Source organism: Cyprinus carpio, chromosome B2 (genome assembly GCF_018340385.1).
Source record: "Cyprinus carpio isolate SPL01 chromosome B2, ASM1834038v1, whole genome shotgun sequence".
NCBI lineage: Eukaryota > Metazoa > Chordata > Actinopteri > Cypriniformes > Cyprinidae > Cyprinus > Cyprinus carpio.
The window spans coordinates 4570660-4587116 of record NC_056598.1 but is presented as its reverse complement, the minus strand read 5'-3'; the positions used below and the strand labels follow the sequence as shown (position 1 = coordinate 4587116).

The window sequence follows — 16457 nt, the reverse complement described above, 5'->3', positions numbered from 1 at the left end:
ACCACCCCCCCAAACACCTTCAGTCCAATTGGGAGGAAGAGTTTCAGCCCTCAAATTCTTGAAATTTATTTTGCTTGACAATCCTCATAAGGCTAGAGCCTGCCAGTGTGCTGTGACTGGGCGGTTATCCCGCGGAGTTGGTTGTGCATTTTTTTTTTTTTTTTTTTTCTGTTTCTTCCACGAAAAAAAGAAAAAAAGGGGGGGAAGAAAAAAAGGGAGAAAGGAAGAACTGCAACAAGTGATTTTATTTCCTTCGCACATGGTGGGCTGAATCCCGGACCATTCACTCACCCCCCCTTCTGGGGCCCGACATGCTTGTTGCTAAAACAGCACATGAAAGCGTTGTCAACCGCGGGGGTGAAAGAGGAGAAAAAGTGCTAGGGAGGCGCCAGCCACTTCTCTTGGTGATGGATCGTTATCAGGCTTACCTTTCTACCCTCCTTGTGTAAGGGTGTTCAATGCTTCGTCTTCTGGACAACTGCCTGATCAGCAGTCTCTACCTCCCAACGATATCTTTTGCACCAGTGAACCCCCCTACTGCGAGACCTTTTAGAAAAAACATGAAACCTTTAGTGACGCAAGGTTAAATAACCGATTTTTACATGAATTGGAATGAAATCATATTCTAATTTTGTTTGAGAGTGGTGGGCTGAATTGGGGGATTGGGTTTTTGTTAAGTGTGTTCCAAAAATCATCACAACCAGAAGGCTCCGTCTACATTAATCCGGATACATTTGAAAACGGCATTTTTTCGTTTTAAAATGCTCTCCGTCCACACTAGCATTTTCAAGAGTTTTTTCCAAAAGTGTCTCATCCAAACAGAAACATCAGAAAAAGTTAAAACATTAACTCATTAGCGGCTTTCTGCACATGCGCAGTTCCTCAAAAAAGCTCACTGCAGATTATACACATGGAACAGACATGAAATCTTTTCATGCAGTTTTTCTGAAAGAAAATTTTTATATATTTTATTTTACAAAAGAGCTCACCATTCACTCGGGACGTCCTTAGAAGCCGACACCGACGCGCGACCACTGAACGCAGTTCTGCGAAAAAGGGGAGGCACAGACACAAATAAACACTTCTCTATAGCATGGGGTGCCAAGCCGAGGTGAAGACCTGATCTATACAACAACAAACAAAGTGACGAGGAAAGGAATAAGCGGGCGGTGACAGTCGCCGGTAAATTTTAAATTTGCTTAGTGGCGTTCTTTGCAGGACTGTGATATTCGATAGAGTTTAAGCAGCAACACATCTATAAAGTAATAGTGTGAAAGTGCATAGCACATACGGGCACAAATACCAGTATAAACACGATATCTATTGGTATACGTACCGCCACATGACTAAACTTGCATCATCGTTAAAGCCCCCTCAAGGCCATTGCAGTCCACACTACAACACAGAAACGGCATTTTCAAATTTATCCACTTTGAGAACGTTTTTTAAAAAGCTCCATTTTCCTTGACTAAAACGCTTGCGTCTCAGTGTGGGCCGGAAGGCCAAACACGGAGAGAGAAAAATATATGTTTTCGCTTTGAAAACGATTAGTGTAGACATGGCCTAAAAAGAACCAAAGACTTAAACTACTTCATTTTGTGTGCATTGAATTTATTTAATACAAAAGTTTCACAATTTGAGTTGAATTACAGAGAAATGAATGAACTTTTCCACAACATTCTAATTTATTGAGAATCACTTGTAAGTACAAGTTGGTAGATTCACACTCATTACGCGACTGTTGATAAATGAGAGGGCGGGTTTGTGGAAAGTTAAAAATATTTTTCATAAGTGAATTTTTCCCCCACATATCACATATGTCTAATATCTTACAGACATTTCAGTCTGTTTTACTGATACTATTGCCTCCCTTGATAAATGAGTACACCAACTTTAGATAAAACTTTTCATTATGGGCAAAAATGTACAGTTTAATGAGCTTTTTTTTTTTTTTTGAGAAAAGAAAAAACATACCACAAAAAAACAAAAAATGCACACATTGCACTCTCTGAAGGGTTCAGTCAGTCACAAACACAGAGAGAACATACCAGAACACGAGCTGAACTGCACAGAGGTAGTTACATTCATCTGTACACTGATAAATACTTTAAATGTGTAGGTTTTTGGAGTCTTCCCTTTGTCCCTTTCAGTCATTTATTTCCATGGAAATGTGGTTATAAAATTGAGCAGTTCAATGTTAGCAGCTTTCAAATGAAGAATGCTGTTCTGAATCCTAACAATCCTTTTCCTTCTTAAATTCTGTATCTGTAGTGTTGTGCTGGGAAGCCATCACTGACCCTTAGGGATTTAGGTTTGACCGATCTCGGGGTCAGCCAGCTAGATGAGCTGGTGCAGAAGCTTCTGCCCTGTGTAACTCAGCGGGATTCGCTCTCACAACTGAGGAGTGTGCCAAATATCTGGACAAAGATTTTACTCCATTAACACTATACCTGAACAAATAACACAAAAAATAAAAAGTATCAGATGTTGAAACGCTGGACAAGCTCCTTAAAAACAAAAACATTCCTGATGGTCAACATGATGCTTTTAAGACTGGTTTTGCAGAGGGATTCCTAAAAGCTCAGGCCCTAACACAGAGAAACCAAGGCAAGTTGACTTTGGGGTTTCAATAGACAAAAGCTCCATAAAACCATTTTCTATGAGTTTTGACAGTAATGTGATCTAGTACCTTTACACAGTACTGTAAATACTGTAGGTTTTCACAGCCTTGTTTCTACACTGATTAAGGTCTATTGTGAATTGAATGGTGAAGGTTTCACAACATTATATGATTTTTTGCTTTCTTTATTATTGTTAAAAAAAAAAACATCTCAAATAGAATCATTAAGGAGGACGCGACTGATACTATTGGTGCTTTTGCTGGTGGGCTTATATGGACTCTCAAAAACTCCTTTCTTATCAGGTAAATATTATATAGAATCTTCTGCATGTGTGATTTGTCTTCCTAAATTCAGTATAGCTTATGCCCTGTGTCATGTCTACCAGTGTAAATATAAAATCTGAATCATTAGTGAAAGTTTTGGCTTGGTTTGAAAACCAATAATGCTCACTTGGCTGGCTTGCCCCTTTAATGCCTTTTTTGTGGCTTTGAGAAAGCTCTGTGTAGTGCTTTGTGTGTGTGTGTGTGTGTGTTTGCAGTGTGAACTATAATGTGAACTATAATTCGGACAGTGCGATTCCGAACCACATCAGGCCTGGACTCAGCAGTGGACCCTGTCCAGATGAAGAATGTCACCTTTGAGCATGTGAAGGGTGTGGAGGAGGCCAAGAATGAGCTGCAGGAGGTGGTGGAGTTCCTCCAGAACCCACAGAAGTTCACTGTTTTGGGAGGAAAGCTGCCTAAAGGCAAGAACACACTTTCACTGAAAGGCTCCAAGCCAGAACCATTTAAATGAATAGTTAAACCTAAATTCTGTTTGCTCACCCTCATATTCTACCAAACCTGTATGACTTTTTTTTCTTCTGTGGAATACATTTTTGAAGAATTTTTACACATACCTTCTATAACATCCAGGACAAAAAAATGACACCAGCAGTCTATATGACTCGCGCATGGTGTTCCAAGCACTCTGAAGTCATACTTCAGCTTTGTGTGAGAAACAGGCAAAAATCTAAGTGTTATCTGTTATTTACAATGGCATTTTCTTTTAGCACATTTTTAGTTTTATGGTGACATTTTTACACAAGTTACAACATGTTACAAAGTGAAGGACGGACTACTTTTGGACTACTTCATTTTAATTTGTCATAAAAAAAAGGTATTAATTTATGCTTAATGAGGATGCAGTACATTTTTGTTTTCAGGGTTGAGGGAAATTCATGATGTCATAAACACGAGTGCTCTTATCTTTTATTATGTTAATATCAACAATGTTAATGTGAACATTGCTAACATGGTTTTTGCATTTGAACATGTGACCGCTTGCTTCAGAAGACAACCGTGTACAGAATTTAGCACAGATGTGGATGAGTAAATAAGGACCGAATTTTATTTCCCTTTGAGTAGAAGAATAAAATAAAATCACGTTTGTAATTTTAACAAAATTCCACATAAATTCTATTTGGCAGCTTTAGAGTTTAGATTTAGCTTTAGTTTTATAAAACTATATATATAGGCTCAGTGGTAGAGCATTGCGTTAGCGCAAAAGGTTGTGGGTTCGATTCCCAGGGAACACATGTAAGATAAAAAATGTTAGCCTAAATGCACTGTAAGTCGCTTTGGATAAAAGTGTCTGCTAAATATATACTTGTATTCATGTTATTTATTATCTGCATTTATTTGCAGGAATCTTGTTGGTCGGCCCTCCAGGTACAGGAAAGACCCTGTTGGCCCGTGCTGTGGCAGGTGAGGCAGATGTGCCATTCTACTACGCATCTGGCTCAGAGTTTGATGAGATGTTTGTTGGTGTCGGTGCCAGTCGAATCAGAAACCTTTTTAGTAAGTACATAGCTTGCATATAGTGCCACTCCAAATCAAAAAAAAAACATCACCTTCAATAGTCCATTAGACAAAAACAGACTAATTCTGTGTATGTGAAAGTTACCAAAAGTGTGAATGAGTCATTGTATGCATGTATTAAAGCAGTTCTCCTGCATTTGTCTTGTAGGGGAAGCTAAAGCTAATGCTCCTTGTGTTATCTTCATTGATGAGCTGGATAGTGTTGGAGGAAAGAGGATTGAGTCCCCTATGCACCCCTATTCTAGACAGACAATCAATCAGCTTCTAGCAGAGATGGATGGGTGAGCTATGCTACTCAGAGTGACTCCATTGCAACTTATGACTGCACTCGTTGTTTCAGTGAAAGGTTTGAGTTTCCTTGGCTAACTTTTAGTGTTTAACATATGCAGGTTCAAGCCAAATGAAGGCGTCATCATAATTGGAGCAACAAATTTCCCTGAAGCTTTGGATAAGTACGTAGATTGCATTTCAAACATCTAAAGACAAAAGCCTGCTTGTTTGACAGTACATCAAATGATAATATGAGGAGTGCAACTGAGGTTCATAGTTAAAGGTTGTTTTTTTTTTTCTTTTTTTTTTTTTTTCTTTCTATAATGTTGCTGATTGGTCAGAAAATCTGAATTTTGTTCCCCAGTGCTCTGATCCGGCCAGGCCGTTTTGATATGCAGGTCACTGTCCCCATGCCAGATGTGAAGGGCCGCACTGAAATCCTCAAGTGGTACCTTAAAAAAATTAAAGTCGACTCTGGTAAGTGGTCTTTTAAAGATTCATTTTCAAATGTACCTATTAAATTCTGAACTGTTAATGTTAAAGGGTAAAAAAGTAATAGTACAGCAAGTAAAGTAATTGTTCTTAAGGTTTATTGTATTTTCTGGTCATTAGCTGTGGAGGCAATGGTCATTGCTAGAGGAACGGTGGGGTTCTCTGGAGCCGAGCTGGAGAATCTTGTTAATCAGGCTGCACTAAAGGCAGCTGTGGATGGTAAAGACATGGTGACCATGAAGGAGTTGGAGTTTGCTAAGGACAAAATACTGATGGGTAGGTACTTCTAACTTATTCTGCATGCTGAAGTAAACTTTGTTGCTCATATTAGACAATAAAACCAAAAAATTTTCTTAGTGATGCACCAAAATTAATTTTTGGCAGAACCACCGAAACCAAAAATAAAGTTATAGTTATTAAATTTGGGCAACTGAGCTCTGTATGTGGTTCAGGCTGTTGTGATTGAATATTTTCATATTTTCAGTTGCTGAATTGTTGGTGCATCACTTGGTTTCCATTCACTTTCTCCCTCTGCAGGGCCAGAACGCAGGAGTGCAGATATTGATAAGAAGAATAAAGAGATCACAGCGTACCACGAGTCAGGCCATGCTATTATTGCATATTACACCAAAGATGCCATGCCCATAAATAAAGCCACTATTATGCCGAGAGGCCCAACTTTGGGGCATGTGAGTACATTTGAATTGATTATAAGAACTTCTGCTTTGAAAGGGCTCATCTATTTAGTTTGGGTTGAAATTGTAAAGTCAGGGTTAGAATATTTTAGAGATGTGAGCTGCATGTTTATTTTTCAAGTGAGAGACAGTCAGCTTTATAGTGCCAGTGTTTTTGTTCTCCTCTCTTTTAGGTGTCCATGCTCCCAGAGAATGACCGCTGGAGTGAAACTCGTGCTCAACTTCTGGCCCAGATAGATGTCAGCATGGGCGGCCGAGTGGCTGAGGAGCTCATCTTTGGCAGTGAGAATATCACCACTGGTATGTTGCGGTACTGTTTGCTCTGGTGTTGCAGTGTCATTCAAATTGTTTGTGTATTATGTAAGATGAAAGATTATATGAATATATTATAGAGTGACCTGGCTGTAAGTATGAATTTTTATTGTTCATCGCATTTGTCAATTACGTGAGAGACTGCATGAATAGTAAATGTAACAAAATTATGATAATCGCTTATTTCTGTTTTTCATCTGTGTAATGTTTTGTTGTATTAATTTCACATAGGAGCATCAAGTGATTTTGACAGCGCTACAAAAATAGCCAAAATGATGGTGACCAAATTTGGCATGAGTGAAAAGGTTTGTCATATTTAGCAGATTGTCTTTGCGCACGGAATATACGTCTGTATGGATATTATTGTCAGATTTTATTTACTTTTCTTTTTAAAGAGTTGGTTGTATTCAAACTTATTGAATATCAAATATCATTAACTCTCTTATTTTTATGCATAAAGACCTGTTTGTTGTGGAAGGAAAAATATTAAGCAGGAAATAAATGTTATGAAAACAAAATTGCATGTTATTTACTAATTTGAATAATTTACTTAATTTGTCACTGTACTAAACTATTTCACATGTCACTTGAGTTTCCATGACAGTCAGGATACAATAGAAAGCAAGGCAGCTTGCTGGGGCTTGAATAAGAGCTTTTGAGAAGGGTGTATTGGTTTTGTGTTTTTTTTTTTTTTTTTTTTTCTCTCCAGAGCTCTAGAAATGTATTTAATATTTTTTTTTTTTTTGTTTTTGTTTTTTTTAGTTGGGTGTCATGACATATGCTGACCTCACCAAGCAGAGCCCAGAAACTCAGGCAGCCATTGAAAATGAAGTCAGGATACTTCTGAGGGTATACTTTGTTTTGGTCTAATTCTATGCTCAAATCAGTACTATAAACATTGCATTTTTAAGCATTCAACAGCCTGCTATTAAAGGGTTAGTTCACCCAAAAATGAAAATTAGCCCATAAATTACTCACCCTCAAGTCATCCTAGGTGTATATGACTTTCTTCTTTCAGATGAATCCAGTCAGAGTTATATTAAAAATTGTCTTTGATCTTTCAAGCTGTTTAAAGGCACTCAGTGGGTGTTACAGTGCTGCACTTCAAAAGAAGTGACATAAAAGCACCCATCCTTATCCAAAAGTGTCTCTCACAGCTCAGGGGGGTGAACAAAGTCCTCCTGTAGCGAATCGATGTGTTTTTGTAAGAAAAAGAATCAATGTAATAACCAACTTTTTGATTGATTATTGATTTTCACGAGACTCACCAGCACATGCACAACGTTGACATCTTACGTAATCAGCCCAGAGCTGCTTCCGTGTACAACTGTTGGTGCAAGCTACATTAAAGTGATTATTACGTTTTGAATATGGATATTTTTCTTATTTTTCTTATATTTTCAAAAACACATCAATTAGCTACAGGAGACCTTTGATCACCCCCCGGAGCCGTGTGAGACTATTTTTTTCTTTTCTTGGATGGGTACTTTTTATTTAACGTCTTTTGAACTGAAGCACTGCAACACACACTGAGTGCCATGAAACAGCTTGATAGATCAAAGGCAATTTTTACTATAACTCCGTAATTTATGGGCTAATCTTCATTTTTGGGTGAACTAACCCTTTAACATTTCTTGATACCAGCTACCAATTTTTCCAGTTTTTGTCTCACATATTTGTTTGAATGCTCCTAGGATTCCTATGAGCGTGCTAAAGTGATCCTGAAGTCTCGTGCTAAGGAACACAAAAATCTTGCTGAGGCTTTACTGCAGTATGAAACATTGGATGCCAAAGAGATCCAGCTGGTCTTAGAGGGAAAGGCAATAGGCAGCAGATGAGGGCTCACCAGGACCTTCAGGCATCTAAAACAAATGAATGTAAATATGCAACCAAGAGCTTGGTAGGCCAACACTTCCCATTTATAAAAATCCAACACTTCCCATTCCAAACCATAAACTTTAGCTGAGCCCTAATTTCTAAATCCAGATGATTCTAAAAATAAACTCACATAAAAAAATTTAAAATATTACAATAAAATCAACTATAAGTCCAGCCTTATTTGAAGTGGAGCAGATGCTAATTGTGCTTGACTTATGTGGAAGTTTGGGGCCAGCAGATGCTATTTTGAATACAAATCATAACTACGCACCTGTAATCGCACAGGTCCAGTTTACTAAAAGCTCTAGGAACAAATTGCGGTTCACTGTTTCTGACCACAGTTGTTGATCCCGGCTGAGGATATGTTTCATGCCGATAAAAACCCCTGTTTGTGTGATACATATCATAATACTGCCTAGGGACTGAACAATGCATCTAAAAAAACCCCATAATGTGATATAAACCCCAGTATGTTATAAAACAAACCATAACAACAACAAACTCCAAAACAACCATTCATCAAAAAACCCCAATATGTTTATCAAACCCCCAGTTAATGTTAAAAGATCAACTTTGCCCAAGACAAGGAAATTCCAAGTGATGCCCAGTTCGATCAGTGATCAACTATACCCCATAAGTTTGAGCTCTGTTCTTGCCTATTTGCTAGATTAACTCTTACACAAACAGGAGGAGACATACATGGCTTATTTATTCATGTACAGTAGCCCTACTAAAATTTGATCTTAATTTCTCTGGTTCCAGTGGCTACACTGGGTTTATTCAGCTTTATTCTACACATTATTTATTCATGTACAGTAGCCCTACATTTGAGTTTACTTTGCCTCCATGTATGTTTGCCTTTTACCCAAGCTTGTTTTAGTTGTGTGTATATACAGTATATATTTATAATCAATAAAATTAAAAATGAGGTTATTGTATATAAGTTTATTAGATTGATTTTAGTCTGAGTTCTGCCTGGTTTGTAATTGAAAATTATTTTCCTTATATTCATGTACTCACAAACAACTGCAATGCGAGAACAACATAATAATACACAACCAGACGAGTCTAAACTAAAAAAGTTTATTTAAATAACTCTCGCATGCCAAAGAACAGTTACCATTATAAAATAAACAAAGATCTAATTAATGGGGGGGGGGCGGGGGGTTCCATTTTATGACGAAAATTCATAGGAACACAAAAGCTTGGTGCCAAGGTGGTGAGCTGCTAGATGGTTGCTGAACTGGTCCTCAACTCTATAAGTCTGAGGATTTTCACCCCAGTTACGTCTCTTTGCTTTGAAAAGTAATTAGCTTCCTCTAGAAGCCACACAGTTAAAATGACACCATTTTCATTTGGATGGGAGCTACACTAAAATGCTCACACTTCTGATGTTTCAAGACTGTCGTTTCATCTTTGAAACACAAATGAAGATATTTTTAAATGAAATCCCAGATCCCTGTCCCTCCATTTTAAAGTCCTTTCCACACAACATTTTGACGAGTTCCAAAACGGTTCATCAAATAGATTGTAAAAAGAAATCCACTTTAATTTGAGCAGTTTAATTAGAATAAGCTTTTATTCACATATTAACGCTAATAAAAGTACATGCATAATCACATCAAATATGGTAAAACAGACTTTCAGTGGAAGGAAACAGCAATCACTCGGATTTAATAAAAATGTTGACGTATCAAAATGACAGTCTACATGTTACTGCAATCATATTACAGTTACTCACTATGAATTTCAACTACATTACATTTTGCACATTTCTGGAATGATATATGTTGAAAAACATTTGAAAATCTGCCTTCACTATACTTTGAACCTGCTTCTAAGTGCTTTAAAAGTAACTACAAGAAAATTGTACTTTTTTGTCTTACTTTTATTTAATAAAATGTTATTTTACAGTATATTAAAAAAGAGATGGGACATAATGAAGAAAAAATCAGAAGTTTGATTTTTGAATTCAGTGCTGCCATAATTTGTGGCAAAATCCAAAGAAAGTTAGAAATACTGGCATAAAAGCAATGTCATGAAGCAGCTCAAAAGTAATGACTAGGACCACAATGATGAAGAACGTTCTGAATATGTAGCAGCTGGAAGCACAACTACACCCACAATTGTAGACAGAGCCCCTTGAAGTATGAGGTAACCCAGGTGTGTCGTTGCCTCCACAACTCTTTCATCACATCGGGCTAGTACTGGACACAAACGTGTAGGAGATATGAGCAGAGAAGTCCACAGAAAAAGCCAATGCTAATGACCAGGTTTAAGGTCATGGAGATTGAATCAAGAACTTACGTTTAGCAGTGCCATAAAACCGGTGATGTCCCAAAATGACTGAAGCGATGGCAAAAGCAACCCACAAGGCACAAAGAGGATTTGGAATCAGCAACAAGGGAGATGAGCAGCATTACTAGGGTTGCCACAGTGACGGTCTGAAGAGTGATAAGCCCTACCTACTGTATATTGATCATGGTATATAAACGCTGGATGGGAGACCAACAGTGGACATGGGCAGCTCGCCTGCTGTCTTCCGTAGTGAGTTCATATGCTCCTCTCATTTGAATTCTGAACAATGTCCTGAAGAAACAGACGTGAAGCAGCTATGTTGTTATTGGTTATGTTGACATCCTGTTTGAGCATTGGTTGGTGGTCCAGGAACTCATAAAAGCAATGTCTTTTAAATTGCCCTTCTGAGCTGATGTTATGACTGTGTTCCTCTGCATACTTTTCAAAGGAATGGAAGCCAAGCAGTGTTGACAAGTATCTTGACAAAATCCAATTCCTGAAAACTTTTGTACAAAACATGACTCTCAGTTGAATGGCGTTTGTTTCTCCCACCAATATGAAAATGTGCCGTTGATGGTTAACATTACATTTGGACCATAATAATCAAAGTATGTATTTTCAGCTTTGTAGTATTGGATGATGTATGATTTATCAAGTGCTAGGTTCTTGAGATCAATGCCTTGCAAGCAACCATAAACACTAACAGCAATGTATGTTAAGTAAATCAAAATGACTAAAGCTTTACTCCAAACTGTTGTCAAAAATGGTCCATAATACTTCCTGAAGAACAGTGTCATTGGGTGCTCTTCCTCAGTGCCTGTGTTATGGTCGTAAGATCCTCCAACGCAACAGAGAGTATAGACTTTAGACCGTCCTGGTGGGACCTCTTCTGGGACCTTCATGCAGGTTAACCAGTGTCTGTTCGCCCCCTCTCTTCTGCCATTCAGAGCCAAACAAGCTCCAAAGAAAGTGATGTTATAGAAGTAGCAGAACAAGACGGCTGTGCCTGCATACAGACAGAAAGACCGAACAGAGCCGAAGGGATTGCCGTAGCTGAGGTAAAAGGCTAGCACGTCAGTCAGGGTGGTGATAGTAATGGAAACGGCTGCCTCCCTGTAGGTATCAGCCATGCGTTTTGGCACTGTGTCTTGGATGTTGGTCCGTTGCCAGCTGGAGATCATGATAAACATGTCATCAATACCGATTCCTAAAAAACAGTTTCACATCTTGAAATGAAAATCTGTCAGTTGTGGAGAATATGAAATGTAGTGCTCTTTGTGCATTTGGATTTATGCATTTTAAACCATTTATCCAAATGCTACCTACAGTGTGTGGGGTAAGATGTGTCACCTCCTTAATCCAGCACCTTTTTTTTTTAATCACATGGCCATTTTTAGAAAAACAACCCATCATATATATATTCTATATGGCATTGAAAATCTGTCCATGTCTCAAAATATATATGCATATTGGTCAGTTATACATGTATAAAATCATGTTAATTGTTACATTTACATTTTTTCTGTCCAAAATGGTAGAAAGAGTTAAAACCCCCTTAATAATTGTCACCATCCTACCTGTGGGACGCTTGGTGCTCTTTTATTTTGTTGTCCTTTTTCTCTATCAAATATTTTAGTAATTATCATAAATTATATATCGTTTGAAAGATTAGAAGCCCAAAACCATTTTAAAACTGGACATTGCATTATCATGGAAATGGTATTTTAAAATCTTTTGGCATACTCCTCCCCCTTAGGCGGGCGGTTGTCAAGTGTCTTATTACAAAATGCATATTTTTCTTTATTGGTCTTTTACAATCAAAACTTTTTATAATCTTGAAATAAAAACATGTCATTGGAAAGGTCGTGAGTCGCAGGATTCCATATTTGATGGTTTTGGTGGTATTTTATGATAGAAATAATATTGGCAGAAAAATCTAGACATTTGTATGGAAGAGGATTAGGGCCAAGCAATAATAAAAAAATAAAACCATCTCGAGATTAAAGTCATTATATTGCGAGATTAAACTCATTAAATTTCGAGAAAAAAAGTTGAAAATACAATCTTGAGAATAAACTCATTAAATATCGAGAATAAAGTCGTTGTGTTTCGAGATTAAAACTCGTTTAAATTTCGAGAAAAAAAGTCGAAATACAATCTTGAGAATAAAACTCATTTAATATATCGAGAATAGAGTCGTTGTGTTTCGAGAAAAAAAACTCGTTAAATTTCGAGAAAAAAAGTCAAAAGATACAATTTTGAGAATAAACTCATTACATTACACGCCATTATTAATTACGGAAGAGGATTAGGGCCAAGCAAATAATAAAAAATAAAACCATCTCGAGATTAAAGTCATTATATTGCGAGATTTAAACTCGTTAAATTTCGAGAAAAAAAGTCGAAAAAAAGTCGAAATACAATCTTGAGAATAAACTCATTAAATTTCGAGAATAAAGTCGTTGTGTTTCGAGAAAAAAACGTCGTAAATTTCGAGAAAAAAAGTCGAAATACAATCTTGAGAATAAACTCATTTAATTTCGAGAATAAAGTCGTTGTGTTTCGAGAAAAAAAAGTCGAAATGAAATGTAGAGAATAACGCATTCGATCAGTGTTCATTGCATAGCCTATATCTTTCAGTAGCTAACAAAGAAATACTATCAACTTTAGCTAATTATGACACAATAATAATTAGCACACGAACTTTAAAGAGAATTTGCAAGAGGCTAGGTCTTTTTAGAAGAAAAAAAAAACAGTCCAATTTGCGCAATGTAGGCTACTCGCTTTTGTCCAACATGAAATGACAACCAGAGGACAAATGCAAGGTTATCGCTGGCTTCACCCAAATGCACTCTGGCTGGCACTTGGACAGCTATGATAAATTTAAAATACAAACCGTACATTGCCATTAATGGCGTGTAATGTAATGCGTTTATTCTCAAGTTTGTATTTCGACTTTTTTTTGCTCGAAATTTAATGAGTTTTTTTCTCGAAACAACGACTTATTTCTCGATATTCTAATGAGTTTATTCTCAAGATTTGTATTTCGACTTTTTTTTCTCGAAATTTAACGAGTTTAATCTCGAAACACAACGACTTTATTCTCGATATTTCATGAGTTTATTCTCAAGATTGTATTTCGACTTTTCTTCTCTCGAATTTAGCGAGTTTAATCTCGCAATATAATGACTTTAATCTCGAGATGGTTTTATTTTTTTTATTATTGCTTGGCCCTAATCCTCTTTTACCATTAAATGGCAATGCCGTACGGTTTTAATTTATCATAGCTGTCCAAGTGCCAGAGTGCATTTGGGTGGTGAAGCCAGCGATAACCTTGCATGTTGGGACAAAAAGCGAGTACCTACATCGCGCAAATTGGACTGATTTTTTTTTCTAAAAAGACCTAGCCGCTTGCAAATTCTCTTTAAAGTTCGTATGCTAATTATGTGTCATAATTAGCTAAAGTTGATAGTATTTCTTTGTTACTGAAAGAAAGTCTAAAATATAGCTTGACTAAGTGATCCAAATCTGCCATGTCCTCTATAGGCTATGCAATGAACACTGAATCGAATGCGTTATTCTCTACATTTCATTTCGACTTTTTTCTCTCGAAACACGACTTTATTCTTGAAATTAAATGAGTTTATTCTCAAGATTATTTCGACTATTTTTCCTGTTTTCGAAATTTAACGAGTTTTTTTCTCGAAACACAACGACTTTATTCTCGAAATTTAATGAGTTTGTTCTCAAGATTGTATTTTTTAAACTTTTTTTCTCGAAATTTAACGAGTTTAATCTCGAAACACAACGACTTTATTCTTGATATTTTCATGAGTTTATTCTCAAGATTGTATTTCGACTTTTTTTCCTTTCCTCTCGAAATCTAACAAGTTTAAAAATCTCGCAATATAATGACTTTTAATCTCGAGATGGTTTTATTTTTTTTTTTATTATTGCTTGGCCCCATCCTCTTCCGTACATTTGTGGCAGAAAAATGCATAAAAAAATTAAATGGAGTTTGGGATGGCACCCAGTGGCTGTTTGTGGTATAACGCCCTAAATAAAATCTCAACAGAAACCACTTTTTTTTTTTTTTCATATCAACTTCAAATTTTGGAACATAACTTATTTAGGCATAATAAAATAATAAAATAAAATATTATTATAATAAAATATAATAAAAATTGTACAGTGCATTTTCTTTACAGTAACTTTAAACTTCTATATCTTTTTGATATTTAATTTTTTCCACTTCTGCTGACTTCTTTAAAAGGAGACCAACCAATTGAAATTATAACAATTTAAATTTGGATAGTGCACTTTAATGCCTATTTTAAAAAATGGGGGTTGACAGTTAAGGGGTGTATCAGATGCTGGGCCAGTGGGTCTTCTAATAGTGAACTTTGCTACAAAATGTTGAAATTATTTCAGTACATTTAAATATTCTAAATATTAAATATTTTGGGTCTGTTATATAAAATATAGAGCAGCAAAACTTTAGAATGGGATTGTATATTACTTAATAGTTATTTAGGTAACATTTCAGTTTAGGGACCAATTTATTTCTGTTCTATGCAGTGGAGCTTACATCACTATCCCCAGTTATTTTATTTTTTATTAGAAAAACCCATAACCTGTGAATCAGATTTGCAGATCCTGTACCAATTGTAGGGTTGAATAAGTTCAAACAGTAAAGATAATAAACATTATCTACGATACAATATCTTACCAAGTATAAGGAATGGAGAAGATGCCACAGTAATAACAAATGACACCTTTATGAGTAACAGCAACCCAAAGCTGGACAGCACTGCTTGTGCAGTGGCGAAAACTCCAAGAGAAGCCACCCATGCTTTATTTATATTTTATATTTTGTGTGCCTCACGTTATCAAACCTGCAAAATTAAATAATATATAACTATTTACAATTTATATCAGATTTGTAATCTAAATGTTTTTAGTTCATGATCTGTATTACACAAACCTTAGGCAAGATATTATGAAAATGAGATGGCAAGAAAATAAGTAATTGCAAAAAGTTCAGTGACAGATAGGGTACTCTTCTCAAACTCATGTTGTCTTGACATGGATGTGAAATAGGATACCTGACAAAAAGAATTATTGTTTAGTCACCTATATAAGACTGATAAAACTAAGAATCACAGTATGAGGTAGGCTACAGAAACCCCCCTAAATATAATGCATGAATGCTCAAACCATTTGGAATTTATTATAAAGATAGCTCACCACAAACATTTCATGAAATGCTTGCAAATGGCATGTTATGTCTTAACTGTGGCTGAAGTGTCCTACATCTTGAAGCCACTGAATATGCAAATGGTTAAGCACTCTTATATGAAGTGCAAAAATATTATGCAACATTAATGATGTTCCATAATTTAGAAAACTGGCAGAGTTAAAATGTAATTGTGATTGGCTCATGCCATTTTAGAGTTCACCAAAAAATAATCTTTCATGTAGCATTCTTAGTAGTTCTTGAATTTATATGGAATTTATTAGAAGATTCAAAACTGGGAAAAACAATGGTCATACACAGATTCAGTAGTGACTACAAAGATACTTACTTCAGTTTTAGAGGTCGTTACATTAGAGAGCAAGTCTATAAAATCCTGAAGCCAGGCATCTTCCAGTGTATTATTGCTATCTTGCAGATAATAGAAAAGTCTCATTGCTTTTGCACTTCGAACAACTCCATTGTGATCCACCTCCACCTTACCAATGATATTTCCCATGTGGATACAGTTGAATTCGGAATGACAGTACACAGGATACGTTATGTTGGCTTGGCATTGTAATCTAGAACATCAAGCATTACGTTAGAGTTGCACGTTCCGTTCACAGTTGCGCAAATATCCGAAAACACCAAACTGCTGTGCGTCACGAGCTGATGTGATTCTTCTAACTTCTCCATCTATGCGGATGAATCTCCTCTAGTTGCGGCAGCACTGAGTATGTTTGTTTGACAGGAGAATATCAAAGATGCAAAAACCCCGTCACTGTTCAATCGTATA

The 16457-nt window shown here is 36.4% G+C and overlaps 1 protein-coding gene and 1 pseudogene across 1 annotated transcript; one reads left to right on the top strand and one right to left on the bottom strand.

Annotated features, from left to right (window-relative positions):
- The first annotated feature begins 311 nt into the window (after positions 1–311).
- On the top strand, positions 312–8115 carry LOC109092818 (ATP-dependent zinc metalloprotease YME1L1-like). The gene is made up of 15 exons (XM_042719336.1): positions 312–404; positions 2272–2370; positions 2475–2607; positions 2840–2923; positions 3193–3366; positions 4307–4459; positions 4629–4761; positions 4870–4932; positions 5115–5227; positions 5363–5518; positions 5780–5931; positions 6111–6237; positions 6481–6554; positions 7012–7098; positions 7944–8115. The coding sequence occupies exons 1-15, from the start codon at positions 312–314 to the stop codon at positions 8085–8087; spliced, it is 1785 nt and encodes a 594-aa protein (XP_042575270.1). The 3' UTR covers positions 8088–8115.
- A 1984-nt stretch (positions 8116–10099) lies between these two features.
- LOC109092819 lies at positions 10100–16357 on the bottom strand (annotated as a pseudogene).
- Between the last annotated feature and the right edge of the window lie 100 nt (positions 16358–16457).